Source organism: Manduca sexta, chromosome 23 (assembly GCF_014839805.1).
Source record: "Manduca sexta isolate Smith_Timp_Sample1 chromosome 23, JHU_Msex_v1.0, whole genome shotgun sequence".
Lineage (NCBI taxonomy): Eukaryota > Metazoa > Arthropoda > Insecta > Lepidoptera > Sphingidae > Manduca > Manduca sexta.
Window position 1 is genome coordinate 16,849,087 of NC_051137.1, and position 20,061 is coordinate 16,869,147.

Genomic DNA, 20,061 nt, shown 5'->3' on the forward strand with positions numbered 1-20,061 from the left:
GCACAAGAAGCTATAATAGATTATTAAACTACACTGTACCCATTTAAAACAAAATTAATTATTATTCTATTAATACTTTTCAATAATTGTAAGCAAATAGTGGTATAAAATAAAAATAAAATTTTGTAATTATTTTCAAATAAGAAATAAAGATTCTTTAAAGTATGTAGTCTGTAGCGTGGAAAATCTTTTGACAGGTATAATTTTATAGAAATATTTTATTAGGTAGGTACTTTGTACATAAACCAATGACGAACGTTTAGGGACTTCACATATTTTAGTTATTTCAATAATGGGAGGAAAAATTGGTAATATTATACTCTGGTAGTGAACTCATTCAAAGAAATACGACATATTTTGTAATATGTTGAAACATTCCAATACCGTTGAATTATGTAACGATGTTTATGACATGAACATCTTTATTATTTTATTATTTATATGCATTACCTATATAACTACCACATCCATCGAACAACTATAATATCCCCGTGTTCTATGAACACATACGATAGTAAGTAATTTTAGCTAATATTTTATAACATACTGTGTGTCGTCTCTGTAATCTTCATCACCTAAAGTTAAAATCGCACAGAATCCATCTGGCATCAAGTCCACGAATATACTCCATACTTCAATATTTATATTTTAAATGCCAAATTAACTCTGCCTATCTGTTTACCCTTTAATGAACAAACCAATGAACGATGACGACGAAACTTAGTATGGAGATAGTTTAAGACCTTAGGAAGGACATAGGTTACTTTTTATCGTAGGAAAATATATATCAGGGCGTTTTATCCCGGAAAACTTTTTTGATGCGAACGGAGCCGGGAGCAGTAGCTTGTTGCATAAGGTTTTAAGTAAATCAACTCACCGTTGTGGGTGGGGAGACCAGCGGGTTATTGTCCAGGTTGAGCGTGATCAGCGTGTTCATGTTGCGAAGCTCCAGCGGCAGGGACGATATGCAATTGCAACTGACATCCAGGTGTTCCAGGCGGAGGTATGTTATTTCTATCAAAAATATATGATACTTTTAAATTCTTTAATTATGTATGTCAGTAATTTTTTCCATATGATTAATTCTACGCAAGTTGTCTGGTATTTGATTATTGAACGATGTCAGGCGATAGCAATGGACTTATTATAATTTAACTTAGTAGCACAAAAAATTGCTAGGTTAGATATAATTGCACTTGATCCTTTGTGTATCCCTTGCGAGATAAAATATTCTTCCGAAACGATCTTTAAATTATATTTAATTCAATAATCAATTTCATTTGACATCCCTAGTCTTAACCGTTGAATGCTATTTCGAGCTTTAATGTCTCGAAACGCAAATCAACAGATATAATTTAATTAACATATGGGCAGAGTGGTAACCGTAAATCAACGGCCGATGCAAACACTCAGCTTTCGCAACGAAGTTAACCAATTTAAGATACACCGCAGCGAATATAAATAAACCTCGCACACACTTACGCAAAGGCAGCAGTCCCAGCTGGTTATTGCTGAGGTCGAGGGCCCGCAGCCCTGCGCAGTCCCCGAGGGTCATCGGCACTTGCGTCAGCCTATTGTTGGACGCGTCCAGCTCGGCTAATGACGTCATCTTGCCTATCTCCTTCGGTAACGTAGAGAGCATGTTGTCTGGCAGGAGCAGAACTTGTAACGGCATTTGACATACTTCTCGCGGTAACTCTGTCAGCTGATTTGAACTGTGAACAAATCCAAAACAACTGGTATGTAGAAAGTTACATGAAATGTTAGTTAGAATAAATATCGAAAAGCAAATAGATCCATATATTGAAAATGTTTGTCTCTAATACGAATGAAAGCCGCGCCTCTTCAGTTTCCGCTTTTACATTTGCGGAAGTCGGAAAATTTATCCAATAATGGAAGCTTAGAGGCATACAGGCTTTAGCAAACAAGTCAAATGGAACGTAGCGGAAATGAATAGGAAATATTGTGATGTAATTTGTTTAGTAGAAATTGTAAACCGTAACGTAAAACCAACTGAAGTACCCTAAATTGGACATTAAATATAAGTGTAAAATTCAATGAACACGTAAACAAATGTACTGAATCAAATACCACACCCAAATCTATTTTTACGATCGAAACCTACTTTAGGCGGACTGCATGTAATTAGAGCGGCCGAAACATAAAACCCTCGTCGCTTAACCCAATAGCCTGTGCCAAGAAAACTTGTAAACATTACCGTTAAGTGTAGTACACCCAAACTTCCTGTATGTGGTAAAACGAATAAAAAAAAATGCTTTCACATTTTATGCACTCTCCATGCACGGGAACTAGAGCGTAGATAATTGGATTAGTCCTCCGAGTTTGAATTTGTAAACATCGCCGGCACGCGCTAACACAAGCATCGCGCTATTACGAAATGCAAATAAACGCAGCAGTTTATTAACCGAATTTGTGTGACCTGAATATAATTATGCAGAGAAATTTTATAATTTACAGAATCATTAAAATAAAAAAAATAATTATAAATAATATACTACGTAATGTACGCAAGATCACAACACAGCTACTTCATAAAAAGCCTTTATAAACGGATAACAACGAAAGGCATACAACACAATAACTCGAAGCTTTCATCAAGAATTTAATATGCGTCTGGTTTCTGAATGCAATACAAAGCCGGCTAATATTTCCCGTACGAAATTAAATATCGTATCAAAGGGAGTAGGAAAAGTAATTGAATTAGCAAAAGCACTCCCACTCCCCGAGTAAGTGTACTTAAACGAGGTGTGTTCCTGCTAGTCTTGACTTTTTTGCTGTCTAGACGCCTAGACATGTTGCTTCGAAACTGGATTCATTACACCAAGACGCAGAATCAATAATAGAAGCGAGGTCAACGCTCGCCGTGCATTGAGAAACCTTGATAAAAATTGATGTCGAGATGATTTGTTGCCGTAAACAATAAGAAATAACTACATATTGCTTGGACGCGCTAAGAACTTTTATGAACCATTGGCAAAATGATTCCAGTAATCCACTTACAGCTGTTGTATTATCAAGGACTTTATGGGTTTTAGCTCGGAAATAACACAATTTGTTTTTAATTTATGTTCCTAGAGATCCACCACATTCGAACGGTGTTTGGCTGTTTGCAATAAATGTACTGCTTCAAAAGGATCGTACGTGCTCGAGAGTACTTTCATGAGATTTGCCAAAGCCGTACTCTGGCATTGGAATTAATTCAACAAACGGCAGCCAGAATATATCATTAAATGCTGGCGTGGCTAATATCTGGAAATCTGTAATTGTGAAGCTTGATATATTGCTACAAATTTCTTTGCGATACAACATCTGCATTCAAGTTTTAGTTTGTAATTTTGCATTTTGAAGACAAAGCTTTGAACACAAACGACATACATTTAAGATAATACAAACGGAAACTATTGTGAAAGTGTTTGTTCTTACTTGTTTGATTTACTTGTTCACAAACAAGTAGGTACCTAATGTATTTGCAAATTTTAATAGCAATATTTAAACATAATTTCTTTTGTAATATATTTTCGTAGTCGCATGTGTTAAGATCTTTAATTTATTTTAAGTTTTCTTTTTTTAAATACGTAGATTTATAAAATTAAACAAAACAGTACTTCAACGTAGCCAATACAGTTTCGGATTTCGGATATTAAAACACATCTACACGCATGTGCTTATGGATAATCATGCTAAAAAAATAATTTTAACAAAGAATTAAACCGCCTTCAAAAACCATTCAAAACCATAAAATAATTTCACATAACTCGATACCAATTTTAGAGTCAGTGCCTAATTAAAATTGCTATTTAACAAAAAAAATCACGTCGAATTTATAATCTCCTCTTTTTTTTAAGTCGGTTAATAAAGAAGCATAATTTCAAAAATTAACCAAGTTACAGCACATTTTGACGCTACCGTTACAGCCTGCCCCCATAAATGGTGACAACTGACAAGGCATGCGGTTTCACCACAAACCAGAAAATGGATTGACAACCGTCTGCAATGTAAATAAGCTTTCTACAAGAGTAATGCACGCAAAAAGTATAAAACAAATTGCATGGCGTATTAAATAAAATGCAACGTAGAACGAATGGCACAGCTGATGTGGTAATAATGGCGGTGATGGAATGGATGAATGAGAACGGACCTCTTACACAGAGTGCAGGCAAAATTGATTCTAAAAAAGCATTGAGGGAGTCAATATTATAGACTGCAAACTATGCTCCAAACCTATATTATTTAAGAAGTATAAAGTTAGGTTCGCATTATGCATGGTCTACTGCATTTGATTGATGTGGGATCAAATCCCTATGTTATTGTTACGTTTTACAAGAATCGTATAGATTTATTTAATTATTAACCTTATTCCTCAGTTTATTTTTTATTTTTAATCTTTAATGTTTAAAACATTTTCTTTATGCAGATGTTCCGCTGCTGGACAAAGAACTTCACCAGCATAAGTTTTAGAGAGTTGGAATCGTAATCCACCACGCTGGTCTGTATAGGTGGTCCGCCAATCTTGTCTATTATCTAACAAGGCGGATCATACGTAGATAAGGTTAGCTTGGATCCCGTGGATGTTGATGAGACGCCATAAGCCCATGATATACTGTCTACAAAGACGAGCAAAATAAATTAAAACGAATTGGGGCTGATATAATAAATTATTTTTATGACAGACAATAAAAGCATACACTTGGTAACTATCACTTCCATTGAATTTACGTTGCTACAAATAATAATATTTCTTGGCGTGTTGGTGAAGTTTACGTATTTTGAAAATAAATTTTGGCGGAAGATTTTACATCGAATTTATGATTACTCAACTGTTAAATGAATCATTTATTGAGCAGCATTTTTACTTTCGAGTAAGTAAAATAAAAAAAATAAAAATTCATAGGGCTTTTAGATCTATCTCACTAGAGCTCTAATTTTAGTACTGTGTAGTGTGTACATTTTTTGCGGAAACATTGAACCAAAGATATTGCACGGAGGAAAAGACAATATTTAAAAGCAAGTTCTAACATGGAGTCGAATCTTCAAATATTTTATCGCAACATTCATTCCATTTTCTTACAAACATGCTGCCATCCTGTACAAACATTTGCGAGGCACATTTGTCGAGGCTTATTGAGACGTGGCGTATCCTCAACGTTGTAGCCAAACAAACCCACGTCAAATTAGTAGACACAACGATAACATTGGCCCACGAGGCCCGTTTATTGCTGCCGAGGGTCACGCAGTCCCTCCACGAGGGTACGGAGAGGTCGCATAGAGTCGTCGAGAAATATGCTCACTGTACTGTAAAATGATTTGATCGAATTTTTTGTACAGCATAAAATATTAATTATTTAGGAAGAACCTGTATATGCTGGGCTATAAATTAAGATACGATGCGGTAACGTGTGGTTTATTGCAGAATTTTGAACAGTATTGTCATGGCAAGGGATGCTATTTCATATTTTTATTATATGAAAATATACACATTTCTATAGATAATAATATAAACAAGACAACAATGATAGTAATATTAATAAATTTCGCCTTTTGAAAAAAGTAGTTCCTTTTAGATAGACAAACTGACCTTTGGAGGTAATTTACGCTTTTGCAACACTATTGCGCGAACTGATAACTTACTGTTACACTACATTATTTTTATAGATCACACAAGACAAACTGGCAAACGAAAATAAAAAAAATTTACAACTTCCATAAAGCGAAGTATTATTTATTTAACTAAATGAACGAGAGGCGCGGTGGCCCTTTTCTCCCCCAGCTCAGCGGTGCAGTGCGAATGATTAGTACGTTCCGCTCCGGGGATCCAAGGTCGAAGTTATATCGATTGCCAACGCGCTGGGGTGAAAGAAAATTGCAACGTGCCACTGAATCACTAATGAAACAATCACAATCCTATTATAACATTCGTTTGAGTATTAAATACGTATCGCCGCTTGTTATTGAATTGTTTAGTAACGATCTCGATTGCTTTTGTCAATCTATCGCGAAAATCTACCAATCCGAACAGAGTTATTTTTGACATGCTCACAAATGACTTATTTAATTTGGTTTATTCTCGTGATCGAATCGATACTTAAGATTAGGATAATTTATTGAAAGCGGACGTGAGTTATGACCAAATAAATCTATCTATGATATATATCCTTTGGAAACAGACACAGGAAATTCAATAAACTGCCCAACAAAAATGCTGAGGTTCGAGGAGCAGACAGAGTACTAGGGGGAAACTAGCGAAGACACTCAAGACGAAAAAAATGCAGACAAGAGCACTTGTTCAACGAGGATGGTTTAAAACTACTTGAAAAGGGTAAAATATTTTCTTCAATTCGAAATTTGAAATGGAGAAAACTCAGTGACATTTCAAACTTTCCACATAATGAATTTGTACACTACATTAAGAAACTAAAACAGAAATTACTGACTAAAACAATGAGGCAGCCCATAATATGTTCTTTGAAGTTTCTTTTATAACCTAATTGCACTCTACACCTATTTCCAGTACATTCGGTCTACAGCTCGTGCGTTAATAGCTCGTAACAAAGCAGAGTGGCGATGACTATATTTCAAACGTGTCTTCCTGGTTCCCATTATGAGAAGTTAAGGTGAGCTGTTGACGTCTATAGCGATATATTTACATACAATATGTGACGGTTGAGCAATATACTACGGTTATACGGGGCATACTTTATGATACTGTTTACGGATGCTCCTTTTGTATGCTCTGCATGTTAAATTATTGTGATTAATTGTTATTAGCGAATTTGCTTCAGGTTTGGACGCCATCTCAGCAAAGCTACGCATACACTGCTAACATCTGTCAAAAAAATTCAATCCACAAGTAAATAGTACTCAAAGTGGAAAAATTTCATCAAAGACGTAAACTGGTACAAATATTTGTGAACCATTTCGCCTCAATTCCCCGAAATCTCTATTCATGAATGACTCATTCACATTTAAATAATGATATGCACGAAAGTGTCAACATAATCAAACGATAACAAAATCTCATTTTGTTCACGAGATATCTAAAACTGTTACACGTGTTCGATGATGGTGCAACGCGCACATAAATCAATAGTCTTCGTAGAGTTCCGATTGCCAATGATTGCTCACTAAACCAGAACCGCGATAAAGGAACAGGTTTCGGATCTGTCCATTGATGTTACACAAGTTTACTATTGTCCGATGAACTGGGTTCTGTTTCGGAACACGGCCGCACCTTTGGTTCATAAACTTTTTGGTCTTGCGGCTTCTAGAACGTTTCTTTTTCATCATAAAACTGTATTGACTCAATTATCGTAAAAATTATTAAAAAAGCAGTTTTACTCATTATTACATCTACATGGATGTTCTCGCTTGAAAGGCGCTTAAACTAAGATGTAACTACATACTGCGTTCATCAATAATTAAAATAAGTAATCTATTACGCAGGCGGCTACGCTCTGTATTTACCAACGTTTCTGAAATGAATAAAACAGTGTCTAGGAACATTCGTAATATTATGTGTACCGAAATTTTACTAAGCTAACAAAGAGGCACTTCCTCCTCGCTCCTCCTTTTGTATCTCATTGATGGTGTCACGCGTGCGCGATTCGATCGCCGTTACGGTGCGCACGCGCACAATACCAATAACAATGCGTGAATTATTGACTGCGCGACGCTTTCATGACTATGTTCTGAGTTTTGACCATTAGCAATTTTCATATGAAAGCAAACACAACTATGTATTGTTTTCTTAGCTATTAAGGGTTACTAACATGATGATTTAGTTTAATCTTAAATCCTATCCTATCCTATTGGATACTTAGTAGGTATGCTATTTATTTCATAAGTTTAAACAGTAGTGCTGATGTCTCTTTGTAACATGCAACAGGAAAAATATAACAAAAATGCTATTATGAATATAACCTCATTTGTTTTCCAACTTAATACCATGCATTCCTTTGATTTGTTAGCCAGTAATCCAATGAACGGTACAAAAATATAGGTACACATTTATAATATTGTGTGTACATTATGGAAATTAAGCGAACGCAACAATGCTTTTAACAGAGTGAAAAATTTAAATAACTAATAAAACTATGTAGATTTACCATCATCATAAAAGTAAGTGCTAATTAAATCGTAAAATCTTATGTTAGTGACTGGTACTAAAGTATAAAAACACTCCTAGTTTATGCTACTTCAGAGAATAGAATGTTTTGTTCTTATGGCGCCCGTTCTTTGTTTATAAACTTTGAATTGTTTGTACTAGAGGCGAGTAAGTGGCCACGATGGTAGGACAAATCTTAAGATATTCATCTATATATATAAAAATTAATCCCTATTTCACGCCATCACGCGTGAACGGCTGGACCGATTTCACTTTTTTTTTTGTTGTGTTCGTTATTGTCAGGAGAAGGTTCTTATAAAAAATGAATTAAAAAAATTGTGCGGAAAATTAGAAAATTTAAGAAAACATTCGCGTAAACATAAGAAATCAAATTTAAGAAAACTTAACAAAAATATAAATTTTATATACCTGTCAAAAATTATTTGAAATAACTGTCAGCGATTGATAGAATGACGCGCTGCAAATTAATAGTTAAGACGGGACAACGTCTGTGGTCAACTAGTTCAAAATAATTTTACCTCAGAATGATCGTGAGTTTAATTCTTTTCCTTTCCATTGTTATATTCACGTATCCCACAATCGTATGGAACCTTCCACAGATTATGTTTAATAAAATGCTGCCACCCACTCGGCAATTTTGGTCCTGCGGTAGACGTTTACGACTTCCTTGGTTTTATATGAAGTGGCCCTTATCTCAAACCCGGATAACTAGCGCAGGAATTTGATTCGGATTATATTATGAACAGCTATTTAGAGAATAATTACATAGTGTACTTAATAAGGTAAAAAAAAAACTTAATTTAATTAAGTTAGTATGAAAAAGATATAATATAAAAATCTTCAATAGTAAATAAGCACTATACAGTCAGATGTCTGCTGTGATCTTAGTATTACGAATGCAACAAAACGCGACCAACTGTAAACATTTTTTTTTAATAAGTTCCATGGCGACCCGATCCCTTGTACGGGTATCAAGCCCTTACATTTCTTGCTACTTGACACATTTCTAAACAAGCCGCTCACAGCTCATCGCAAGCGCATCGTACGTGTCACGTTAACCATGTACAGTCAGTCACAAAAGTAGCTAAACACACATAAAATTTCAAATCACCTTTAAACTTTTGTCTCTGTATCAACGAACGATTTTTTTTCGCTAATATAAGCATCAAAGGGTTTACATTATTTTAGATAGAGAAAAAATAATATTTTGATTTAAGTTAATTTGCCGAAGCGTATTGTAGTTCTGAATTTATTCAGTTACTTTTGTTGCTGACTGTACATTACGTTAAGTCGCGCATACTTGACTACATAACGGCTCTTTGTTTGGTACTTATCACCTTAACCACGTCCTTCAAGTATTCACGATATGATACACGTAGTTAATTTAGTGACAGAAGGATGACTGACTCCATGACATCCACAAAAGTTTGCAATTCGCAATCGGAAAAAGTAACGCTGGACGGATCTGAGTAAAAGAACTAACTTTTAAAGAAATGTGCCTAATATTTTCTCTCTACATAGCGTGTAAATTAAGATTAGAGCTTTATTCTTAAAGTGATTATTAACCTCATATTGTCTAAAATCTTAGGACACGTCGAATTCCTTGTTACTTCAAGACTGAGCGTATTAAAACAACGAGTGGAGGAGAGAATCTTATTAATGACTAAATTAAATGACTTAATCATATTTTAAATATAACGTGGAAAAAATTTAGCAGACATGTTTCATAGCATTTTAGTCGATTTCGTTATGCACTGACATAGCACAAGTGACGTAACAGATCTGCACCACTAATTAGCAATCGACTGTAACTGTGTAAACTACGCGGCCATGACATCTCCGGCCATTGAACCCGCCTACTGATCTTTATGTCGACCTAAAAACTTTTTACGTACGCCCTTATTGCCATGCGATAAAGTTCAGTTTCAAAGGTTACACCGTTGGCTCACGGTGCTGCATCTGCATTGTTCCGCATTGTAACATATGGGGCCCGTGTGATAAGGAAAAAGTATGAGGTAACTGTAAACAATGGGTATGAAAGGTGAGCGAGGACAAAAAGGAAAGTGTAAGTAGACTGTTTTGCTTTGTAACAAGGTTGTTTATATGCTTGTAAAATTTTAATACACTATATAGATATAAACAGTTGGTGTTTGGTGATGTTAGTGCGATAACAGATATTATTTTTAATATGACATACATTTCTTAGCCTCCCAAGGCTCGGATTATAAAAACACACCGGACTTTCGGGTGAGAGCTTTAGGCGCTCGCAACCCTTTGATATTATGTGACCATGAGGGCAACCCACTAACAGGTTATGAACCTCGGCCCACGACGGCCACTGGGAGAGGACGAGATCAACGATTAGGAATAACAGAAGTAACGAATAAGAATTATATAAGGAATTTGAACTGTTCTCTGCATTTCACTCAGACAAATTTGTGCTATTCTTAATTCAAATTATTTTCTCAGGTGTACAATTAACATATGTGCCTATAACCTCTTTTAGACGTATTTTCATGACTTCGCAGCTCGCGGTAATTGCGATAATGGGTATGATATAATATTTATAAACACACGTGTTTCTAAAAAATGTGCGAATTATCGTTTCAATGATAACTATCACAAATACTTTCATTTATCGCGAAATCAATTGATTAATTAATTAACCGATATTAAAACGATTATTTCAAATAATCGATCACTGTGCATTACACATATTTTTGAAATCATACTTCATTTAGTTTAATGTAAACACGTCGTACAATTACTTTCTAAAACCAAAGAACGATATTAACTCATCAAACAACACACAAAATAACAGTCCAATATGATCTTCGTAAAAACATTTCAAATAAACTAACAACACATCGCTGTCCATCATCTCAAAGCACGCAGTCATCTTACAAACAAAATAAATATCTACAAGTACACTTTCAAAGAGAATCGACACCGACAATATGTAAGTTTAATTAATACAATCACGTATCAGCGGCTGCCAGGCGGGCGACTTCAGAAAGATCTTAAAATAACATGTAATGAATCGTGTCACAGAGTTCAAAGCGTGAATTTTCTCTACCAAAATGCACCGGCCGCCATTTGTGTTGAGTAGAACGCCGTACATGGCTAAGCTATAAAAGTGCTTCAAATATTTTAAGTATATTACCATTGACAGTTTACAGAGTGAATGCTTTATAGAGAGCGTCTTTGATCTTCTATTTGGTGAATTTATTTTGATTTGAAAGGTTATTTTTAATACAGCAAGCAGTTTAAAGAACTGGAGTTGTTACTTGAACACTTATAAAATTGAAATTACGTTAAGACAACCCAGGTTCCGTATAAATTAAGTCAACATTGCAATGAGCACTTAGGTATAGTTTCCCACGAGCACGTTTCTTTTAGAAGTCCTCAGTTTTTCTTACAAAATACTGCTCCAATGATAGGCAAGAATGATTGATTAACTATTTGTTTTAAAGTACACAAGGTTTAGATTGACGTAGGTGTAAAACCTACATAAAACAGAACTTAATTTGGACCACGTTAGGCATAAGAATGTACATAAAAATAGAAGCTTAGAAACAAAACGCTTAATATCAAATGCTGCAAACAACAAAACTTTTGTTCGCAATTGCATTAATCCAAATAAGACAAATGGCAATGCCACGCTTTCGGTTTGAAACGAGGCGCCAAAGAGCTTGCCAATTCAATATAACGCATATCAAATAATGCCGAGACTAAAACTGTGTGCGAAAGCTGATCCAATCGTGCTCCCGGTGTGTGCCAAAGCGGGAAGCAGAACTGGCGCAAACGCTAATTAAACAAACCGTATTAATATGGCGTTAGCTTCTACATTCCTAGATAAATTGATGACTTGTGTCAACTGCCAATCAAAAATAGATGTTATTCTGGGACCCATTAAAGAAAACTGGAGTGTATAATTTTCTAAATATCGATTTTAACTGAATATCTATAAGCGAATCAATTAATATAAGAACATTATAATTTGTTGATTTGGCACAATATAAGGCACTAATCCAGTACTTTATACATGCAAAACATACTCAAAGAACGAGACAAAATATTGCACTATCATTGTCTTTAAACGCAGGCGAACATTTTCAATACCAAAACGTTAACTAGGCCAATGAAATAAAAATGGGTAGGTAACGCATTAATTAGCCTCTTTAACTCATTGATGAGCAAACACCCTTTTTTCGATTACGGTAGAGTAAGGAATGGTGATAATTTTAATTATAGGAGACTTAACTTAAATTTGGTCATAGTGCTTCTAGTCTGTTGAGGCTATTTTCGGAAAAAAACCCATTAGGTTATTATGTAGGTTAGCTTAAGAATGCGAAATAGAAAAAACGTAATTTTCTTCTTAAAAATAATATCATTAATATGATATAATATATTATATGTCGTATGTTGAAATATTTTAGTTTGTAGGAAATTAAAATAATAATATGTACTGAATAAATTATATTCCCAAAAATCTATACATTTGGCACCACGTGTCAGGTACTGAACGACCTAACGTACGATTTTTTAATCGCTTGTGCGTAACGCCGTTGTACGATTCCAATGCGGATTTCATTTTACTTCAATAATAGAAATTCATAATATATTTTTGTTTTCTAATACAGAAGATTTTAGTTTTGTAATTATTATTGCAACCTTTTCCGTGCTCTCCTAAAGAAAATCTAGCGCGATAAGTCAAACTTATAAAAAAAAAAACAAAACGGTATCAATTGTCAAACATTTAAATTACAAATAAGTGACAGTGTACAATCAAACTCAGAGCGCCAAGGTGAATAGTCTGCGAATATTCAAATACATAATATGTATTATATTGTATAGATACGAGTAGAAGGCGACTTAGGCGAGTGCACCGGCCGACACGGCGCGGCGCGCTGCGGTTAGCGGTCGCGAGTCGTGGCACAAACCGCGCGGGTTCCCCGCGCCCGCTGACGGGGGCCACGCTGCCGCGCGCCGCTCGATAGATAAGCCTGTCCGGATAGGTGCACCATACGGTGAGTGTACAATACGAGGCATTTCGTGTTGTTTATTGATATAATTTGTTGCTACTTTAATTGTTGTTGATTTTGTTTTTATGGTTGAATTTATTGTACTACGGAAGTTTTGTTATACATAGGCAACGATTTTTTTTATTTATAGGGTAAAAATGGTATGTGAGTGCGCAACATAAGCGTAATATTTGCCTTTGAATTAATATAAAAATAATATAGAGCCGTAGAACTACATTTCAAACTAGATATTAATAATTTTAGTATTAAATGTAGTTCTATGATATCAAATCAAGCAAATTTGATGACATTACAGACTTACTATAATCATTTTTAAATCCAACAAAATTGTAAACAGAATCCAATATTCTAATTTGGTAAACAAAACAAAATCGAATAAATTGAATACTTAATGTATTATACTTTTGTCCGCTTGCAGATCGTCAAAAACGTGGACACACGAGTTAGCAGCGGCCATTTTGAAGCGAAACGCCGCGTTCCCCCGCTGCGCGTCAGTAGCCCGGCGGCCGCCCGCTCGTGTGTACGAACGCGCAAGATAGTATACACTTTTTAAAACACGTTTTACACGTAATTTTCTTACATTTCTGCCGCAATGCAGTTCGAATATGACCCGGACAGATTGATAGAGGAGGTGAAGAAACGGCCTGGCATATGGGACTACGACCATCCCGACTACCGAGCGAAAAACATGCGATTCCATCTGTGGAACGAAGTTGTCATGGCGTTAATGCAAACAACTATGAAGTTGTCCAAGAGCGAAATACGAGAACTAGGTAATCGCATCAATGCATTGTTTTACATAGACGTCATTGTTTGAAAATGTTTTTTTTCGAACTTATTGAAAAGTAATACCAATATTGTATTAGTTATATGAACTTTGATGTCAACTGAACTATACATACACTTACCTATAAAAATTATGTTATTATTACAAAAAGTAATGATAATTGGATTATTTGCCAAATTATGCCGTTCTAAATGTAATTCTATGATTTGTTACAGAAATCCAATTGCAGAAAAAATGGAAAAGCATCCGAGATTGTTTTCAAAAATACTTATTACGACCGAATAGAACGCGGCGGCCGTATATCTACGCTAAACAACTGCAGTTCTTGTTACGAGATCAAGATTTACCGAGAAAAGACGAGATTGAAGACGGTACGACGGAATCAGACGAAGAAACTAAAGTTAAAAAAGTGTGGCGGTCTAGAAAAAAGTTGAAACTCATCAAAGACGAGGAGCAGACCTCTGAGGATGATGTTGCAGACGTAGACACCATGGTAGATGTTAGAGATGAATCGAATGAAACAATGGAAATAAACATTCCACAAAATAGCCATTCAAAAATGAGTCGATCACAAACAGACGAATTTGCGTTTGCCAGTGTAGATTCACAGAAAACTGACACCGACGATCCAGATAGACTTTTCCTTTTATCGTTGTTACCTCATATGAAATCTATACCTGAAGAATTTCGACTGAATGTCAAAATGGAACTGATGCAAGTGTTGAGGAATGCAAATTATGCAACTTCTAAGGAGCACAAGCTTATTTAACTGATTATGAGATAATTTAATATAATTATTTACGTACCGTTAAGTTTAAAGTTACTTGTTAAGTTTACCTAATGTCATAGTTATATAAATACTTTTATAAAGACATAGATTATTAAAACTTTCCAAAATATAGTGATATTAAAATAAATTGTTATTATTTTACGTTAACAAATTAACCAAGCCTTATCTATGATAAATATCAAACATCTACATCGATAATGTAACACAAATGGTGTTTTACCTGAGGTCCAAATATGTGAGAGACTGCAGACCTCCGACAGCGTCCGGAATGCATCTGATGATGTTTTGCGATAGCAACAACTTTTCCAAATAAATATATTTAGTCACTTCATCTGGCACTTCACTGAACCGATTTTTTGATAAATCTGGAACAAAAGAAACTCCAATCATTATCCGACACCTTAGAAATGCTAACACATTTTTTGTATGAAATTCGATGCCCTAAACTTAGTACGAGGGGAAATAATATTTGTTTGACATAGCGTGGTTTTACGACACCGCTGATGGCAGCCATGAAAATGACTCGTGGCTGGGTGGGGTGATTTGACTTAAGGCGTCAGGATAATAAATATAAAGTAATGGCCTGTGGCCCATAATCCAGCCGTCTAAAAATAACACTCGGACAAAGAAATAGTAAAAATAAAGTTGAACGAGCTTGGTGTTAGTGAAAAATGTTCTAGTTTTTGTTACCAATTTTAGTAAGATGTGCACCTATGATAAACATATGAAGGGAATAGCGAAAAAAACTTTTCAGTCGTGTAGTGTCAGCAAACTACATGCTATATTTACTGCTATTAGCCAACCATGTATCTGCAATAAGAATATTGAACAAAAGAATATAATGACTTCCATTTTACTACACCAGGGGCCTTATTCTCTATCCCGCACGTTATTTTGACAGTGCGTAACAAGCACTTAACACAACGCATCATGTTTAGGACTATAGAAATTTGGCTTATAGAATACCATTCCACGCACATTTCTCGAAGATAACATGACACGGCCGCGTTACGCGTTTACACTATCATACAGAATAAGGGCCCTGGACCAACAAACCATATTCCGAAATTTAAATAGAGATGACATACACGTCCAAGAACGTCATTTATATCGTACACCTCGAAGAATCACATGATAACGAAAGCACACAACAAATACTTTCAGTACACAGTATTTGTATGACGCCTATACATTATCAAATTGCAATCGTATTAAATGTGCAGGATGCAAGACATTTAGTTTTACTTACGAATAGTGTTATCAAATGCAAGCTATCTATGTAAACCTGTTGATAGGTTCGTTGACACAGCGCCTTGTGCTGTGCGGTTTGATCGCGTCGAACCGCAGAGCTGGCCTGACCACCACAATATTATGATGTTTAACTATCACACTGCTTGTTATTTACCTTAATGATAATTTATTTATATTCATACGTTTATATGTTTTCCTTGTTCCTTCTTGTGAGCGGCGAATCGTTATTTAAGTAAATCACCAATATGTTTGCCTGATTATGTTTGTCAAAGTGATAGGTCTGTCGTATGTTTGAGCCAGAAATTCCTAGGTGCTAACTTAGTTTTACATCAAAGTAATCATACTGTAAAATGTTAATATCTTTATTATTCTTATATCTTCTTACAAGTAGAAGACATATATTTATGGTTGTTATCAAATTATGTCACATACGTTCTCATTTCTTTGATAACACTAGCGGCGTGTTTATAGTAGGTTTGAAGTGTTTGATTGGACACTATTGTTTACGAAGGACGCACATCGACTACTTTATCATTTCTTATTTACTGCAGCTGTTATTGAAATGAACCACTCCGTCAGCATCGCCTTGGGCTTTGGCTATTCATTTTTTACGTTATTTTTCTTGTGAGCGTATTTCTAGTAATTAAGGGTAAAAATTGAAAGTAATTTTTATGGTTAAAATACGTAGCTTGAGTTTATAGTATATAGTTATATAGTTAGAGTATATAGTTTTACTTGATATTATGACAAGCCTCAATAGAATTTGGACGAAACTAGACGAGGAAAAGCGAGGATCTATCGAATGTTTATTTCGCAAGGAACTTACCTAAAACCTTAACACCAGGAACTTTACTTAGACTTGTTTTGTTTTCTATAATACTAGTATCAAGAAACATCACGAAGGCTTTAACCGCACAACCATTAGATTCAATAATTCTACGAAGTACGACGCAGACAATGATCGGAAGAGAATCGTTAGTCACCACCTCGGGGCAGAATCCGCTTACAGTTAGGACAAGCTCATTATAGTTATTTTTTTTTTTTAAATAACTATTGAGTATATTCGAACTTTTTTATCGGCGGCTCGACAACATATCCCCATTGCACCTGATGGTAAGCAAAGTGCACCCCACAAAAATTCCTACCGGCGAGAAATTTATTGCTAGTGAAAGAAAAAAATATAGTATTAGGTATTTCCGTATCTATGATTTATCGTTGACGATTGTAGCAAAATCGTTCAGATAATAAGGGCCGGAATTAATGAAGTTGTTGATGAATGATGCAAGCAATTAGTAGGAAAACTTTCCGGAACATATTTTCATTAAAGATATTAATCTATAAGCCACATCGATAAGATTATTAATTCTATGGTAATATATTTTGTTCCTTCGTCTATTCCTTATGTGGTGGATAAATTACACAAATATGTTTTTGGCCTTTTGTAGCGGTACGTAAGCAATAATTAGAATTCTGAAAATATAACAGAAATACTCAACACAATATGAAAATAAAAGAGTTACGAAGTCATAATGACGCTTTTAAGATTGCCATGTAAGTGCAAATAGAATAAACTTTGAAAGGAAGCAATCATCACACAGTAAAATGAATTAAGACATCTGATGGTCTCATAATGTTGCATGTTGGAATGTGTTTACAATTAACTTATGAATATGTCGCGTGTTGGTACTATAAGGGGGATTATGAAAAACGATAATGTACGTTGTTAAGCGCATAAAGTGATAGGTGTGTTAAAATAATTTAGTAATGTTGCTGTTAATGGTCCGGAATCCGCGACGTGGACAAACTACAAATAACAGTAAATATTTGGTCAAATTGCATCACATATTGGTACATAATCTTGTTTCTTCTCTTACTAATATTATAATTGCGAATGTTTAAGAAAATGTTTCTATTAAGCTTGCAATTAAAAATAGAAACTGATAATTATTAAAGTTTACATATTGTTAAATGATAAATTATTTTATTGACATGATATTTGTATGTGTCTATATAAGGGTGGCTCGCTAAGCGAATAAAGTCTTTCAATAAAAGATTTATTTTTTTGTAAGAAGTACACGTAGACCCCACGGAAAGGATTTAGATGAAATTAGCTACACGGATAGACATTTCTTGGCTTAAAATATTATATCTAGGCTACTTTAAATTATTATTATTATAGTCTCCCATGGGAAATATATGGATTTTTAATCTGATTTTTCTGTAATAATTTTATGGGTTGCTACGGTGATTTAAGTATTTCTGTAGACGTGAAAGCTAACCACGCGGGCGGCGCTGCAGGCAAAACCTACTGTAATATTAAACAGGCCAATTGCGTATTAGCACTTTAAAAGTGCTGGCACCTTGTAGTTAGCATCTTATATTGTTTAATGATTAGTCAGCAAAAAACTTGTATAGCTTAACACCAACGTAAAATTAATAAATAATTTTACCACACGGCAATGATAAAATACGATTAAAGGAAACCACAATCGCCCTACAAACGAATTTATCACCCACTTGGCAATCAACAACAGATAACAATAATGTAAACCACTTCCACACTTCCTTTCCATGTAATATTTCAATGTCAGGGGCCTTATTCTCTATCCCGCACGTTATTTTGACAGTGCGTAACAAGCACGTAACACAACGCATCATGTTTAGGACTATAGAAATTTGGCTTACAGAATACCATTCCACGCACATTTCTCGAAGATAACATGACACGGCCGCGTTACGCGCTTACACTATCATACAGAATAAGGGCCCAGGTTGTTTAGAATTTCATTTTACACATACACTGATGTTTGTTTTTTATCATACGCTAACTAAATATAAATAAAACATCATACAAATAGTTTATCGTAGACTAAGCTTTTGCGGGCGGCTCCGGAGGCGAATTTATTTTTTTGAGAAAAAAAATATTGCACTTAGGAGTAATGTAGCTTCCAATGAATTGAAGAATTTTCAAAATCGATTCAGCAGTTCCAGAAATCCACCACAACAAACCAAACAAACTCATAAATATTTCCTTTTATAATATTAGTATATTCTTACCGTCACATCAAACAATAATTGATACGACGATACTTATATAATGCATACGGTATGAAGGATAGTTCTATGAAATAATAGGATCAAATGCGCGACAATAATTGCTCCAAGGAAGCCACATAAATGTGTCTAAGCCGCTTACTGTCCAATGGACAAAGGTTCATAAAGTTACAATTATTAAGTATACATATTTATGAATTTCACTGTTCAATCTTTAGGTTAAGACTCAATGATATTTTAACTGCAAATTAATTTTGTATTAACTATGAAAAACGTAAATTTTATTGCATGTCAATTATATTTATTATTTTAATTATCAGCAATATAGCTCGTACCAATTTTCAATCTGACTCAATAACGTGTTTTTAATTACACAAAACTTTTCTTCAATTTCATATTTATTACAATTATTGTTGATGAATTACAAAATACGAAATATGACAGTTTCAAAACATTAAATACAGTATAGACCATATTGAAGAATTGAATAGTTTATAGCATGCCGATACAAATATACGTTGAGCTGAAGTCACGAACTATTAACTAATTAAAGAATGGCTCCGGCTAACAGCGCGGCAACTAATTCAATATGTATAAATCTTTATATCCTATTTTATGTGGCAGCTTTATTACCAGTTGGCCAAAAATATCTCATAAAATGCCTTTATTACGGGTCACATAGCAAATTGGTGGCGATATTTGGGACGTCTAAAAATATCCTGGAATTTCCCACTCAAAACACACAAAAAAAAAAACAATTCTGTCTTTAAATTTCGACCAAATCTGCTGCTAACAATCAAATAGAACATTATTTCCGCATAGAGCGTTTCTTCCATTCCATACCCTCCATACAAGGCAACTAGAGAAATATACATTTTCAACATATTTTTGAAAATTTACCTCAACACTGACCAAGGTAATTAGTTTTTTCCCGGCTCATGGGAAATACAAGCCAATGTTATAATCGAGCGCATAATAGAGGCACGTGCCA

At 34.7% G+C, this 20,061-nt stretch overlaps 2 protein-coding genes across 5 annotated transcripts in view; one reads left to right on the plus strand and one right to left on the minus strand.

Annotated features, from left to right (window-relative positions):
* LOC115456252 (leucine-rich repeat and calponin homology domain-containing protein) overlaps positions 1–20,061 on the minus strand; it is a 61,974-nt gene that overhangs the window by 11,415 nt on the left and 30,498 nt on the right. For all 4 annotated transcript variants that reach the window (XM_037441803.1, XM_037441802.1, XM_030185237.2 and 1 more), the window contains exons 2-4: positions 14,986–15,130; positions 1,483–1,715; positions 878–1,014 (exon numbers count right to left, since the gene is read on the minus strand). In XM_037441803.1, the coding sequence (XP_037297700.1) occupies positions 878–1,014; positions 1,483–1,715; positions 14,986–15,130 (515 nt within the window). The remainder of the gene's footprint in view (positions 1–877; positions 1,015–1,482; positions 1,716–14,985; positions 15,131–20,061) is intronic.
* On the plus strand, positions 13,041–14,892 carry LOC115456254. Its single transcript, XM_030185239.2, has 3 exons — positions 13,041–13,173; positions 13,607–13,961; positions 14,191–14,892. The coding sequence occupies exons 2-3, from the start codon at positions 13,781–13,783 to the stop codon at positions 14,742–14,744; spliced, it is 735 nt and encodes a 244-aa protein (XP_030041099.1). The 5' UTR covers positions 13,041–13,173; positions 13,607–13,780; the 3' UTR covers positions 14,745–14,892.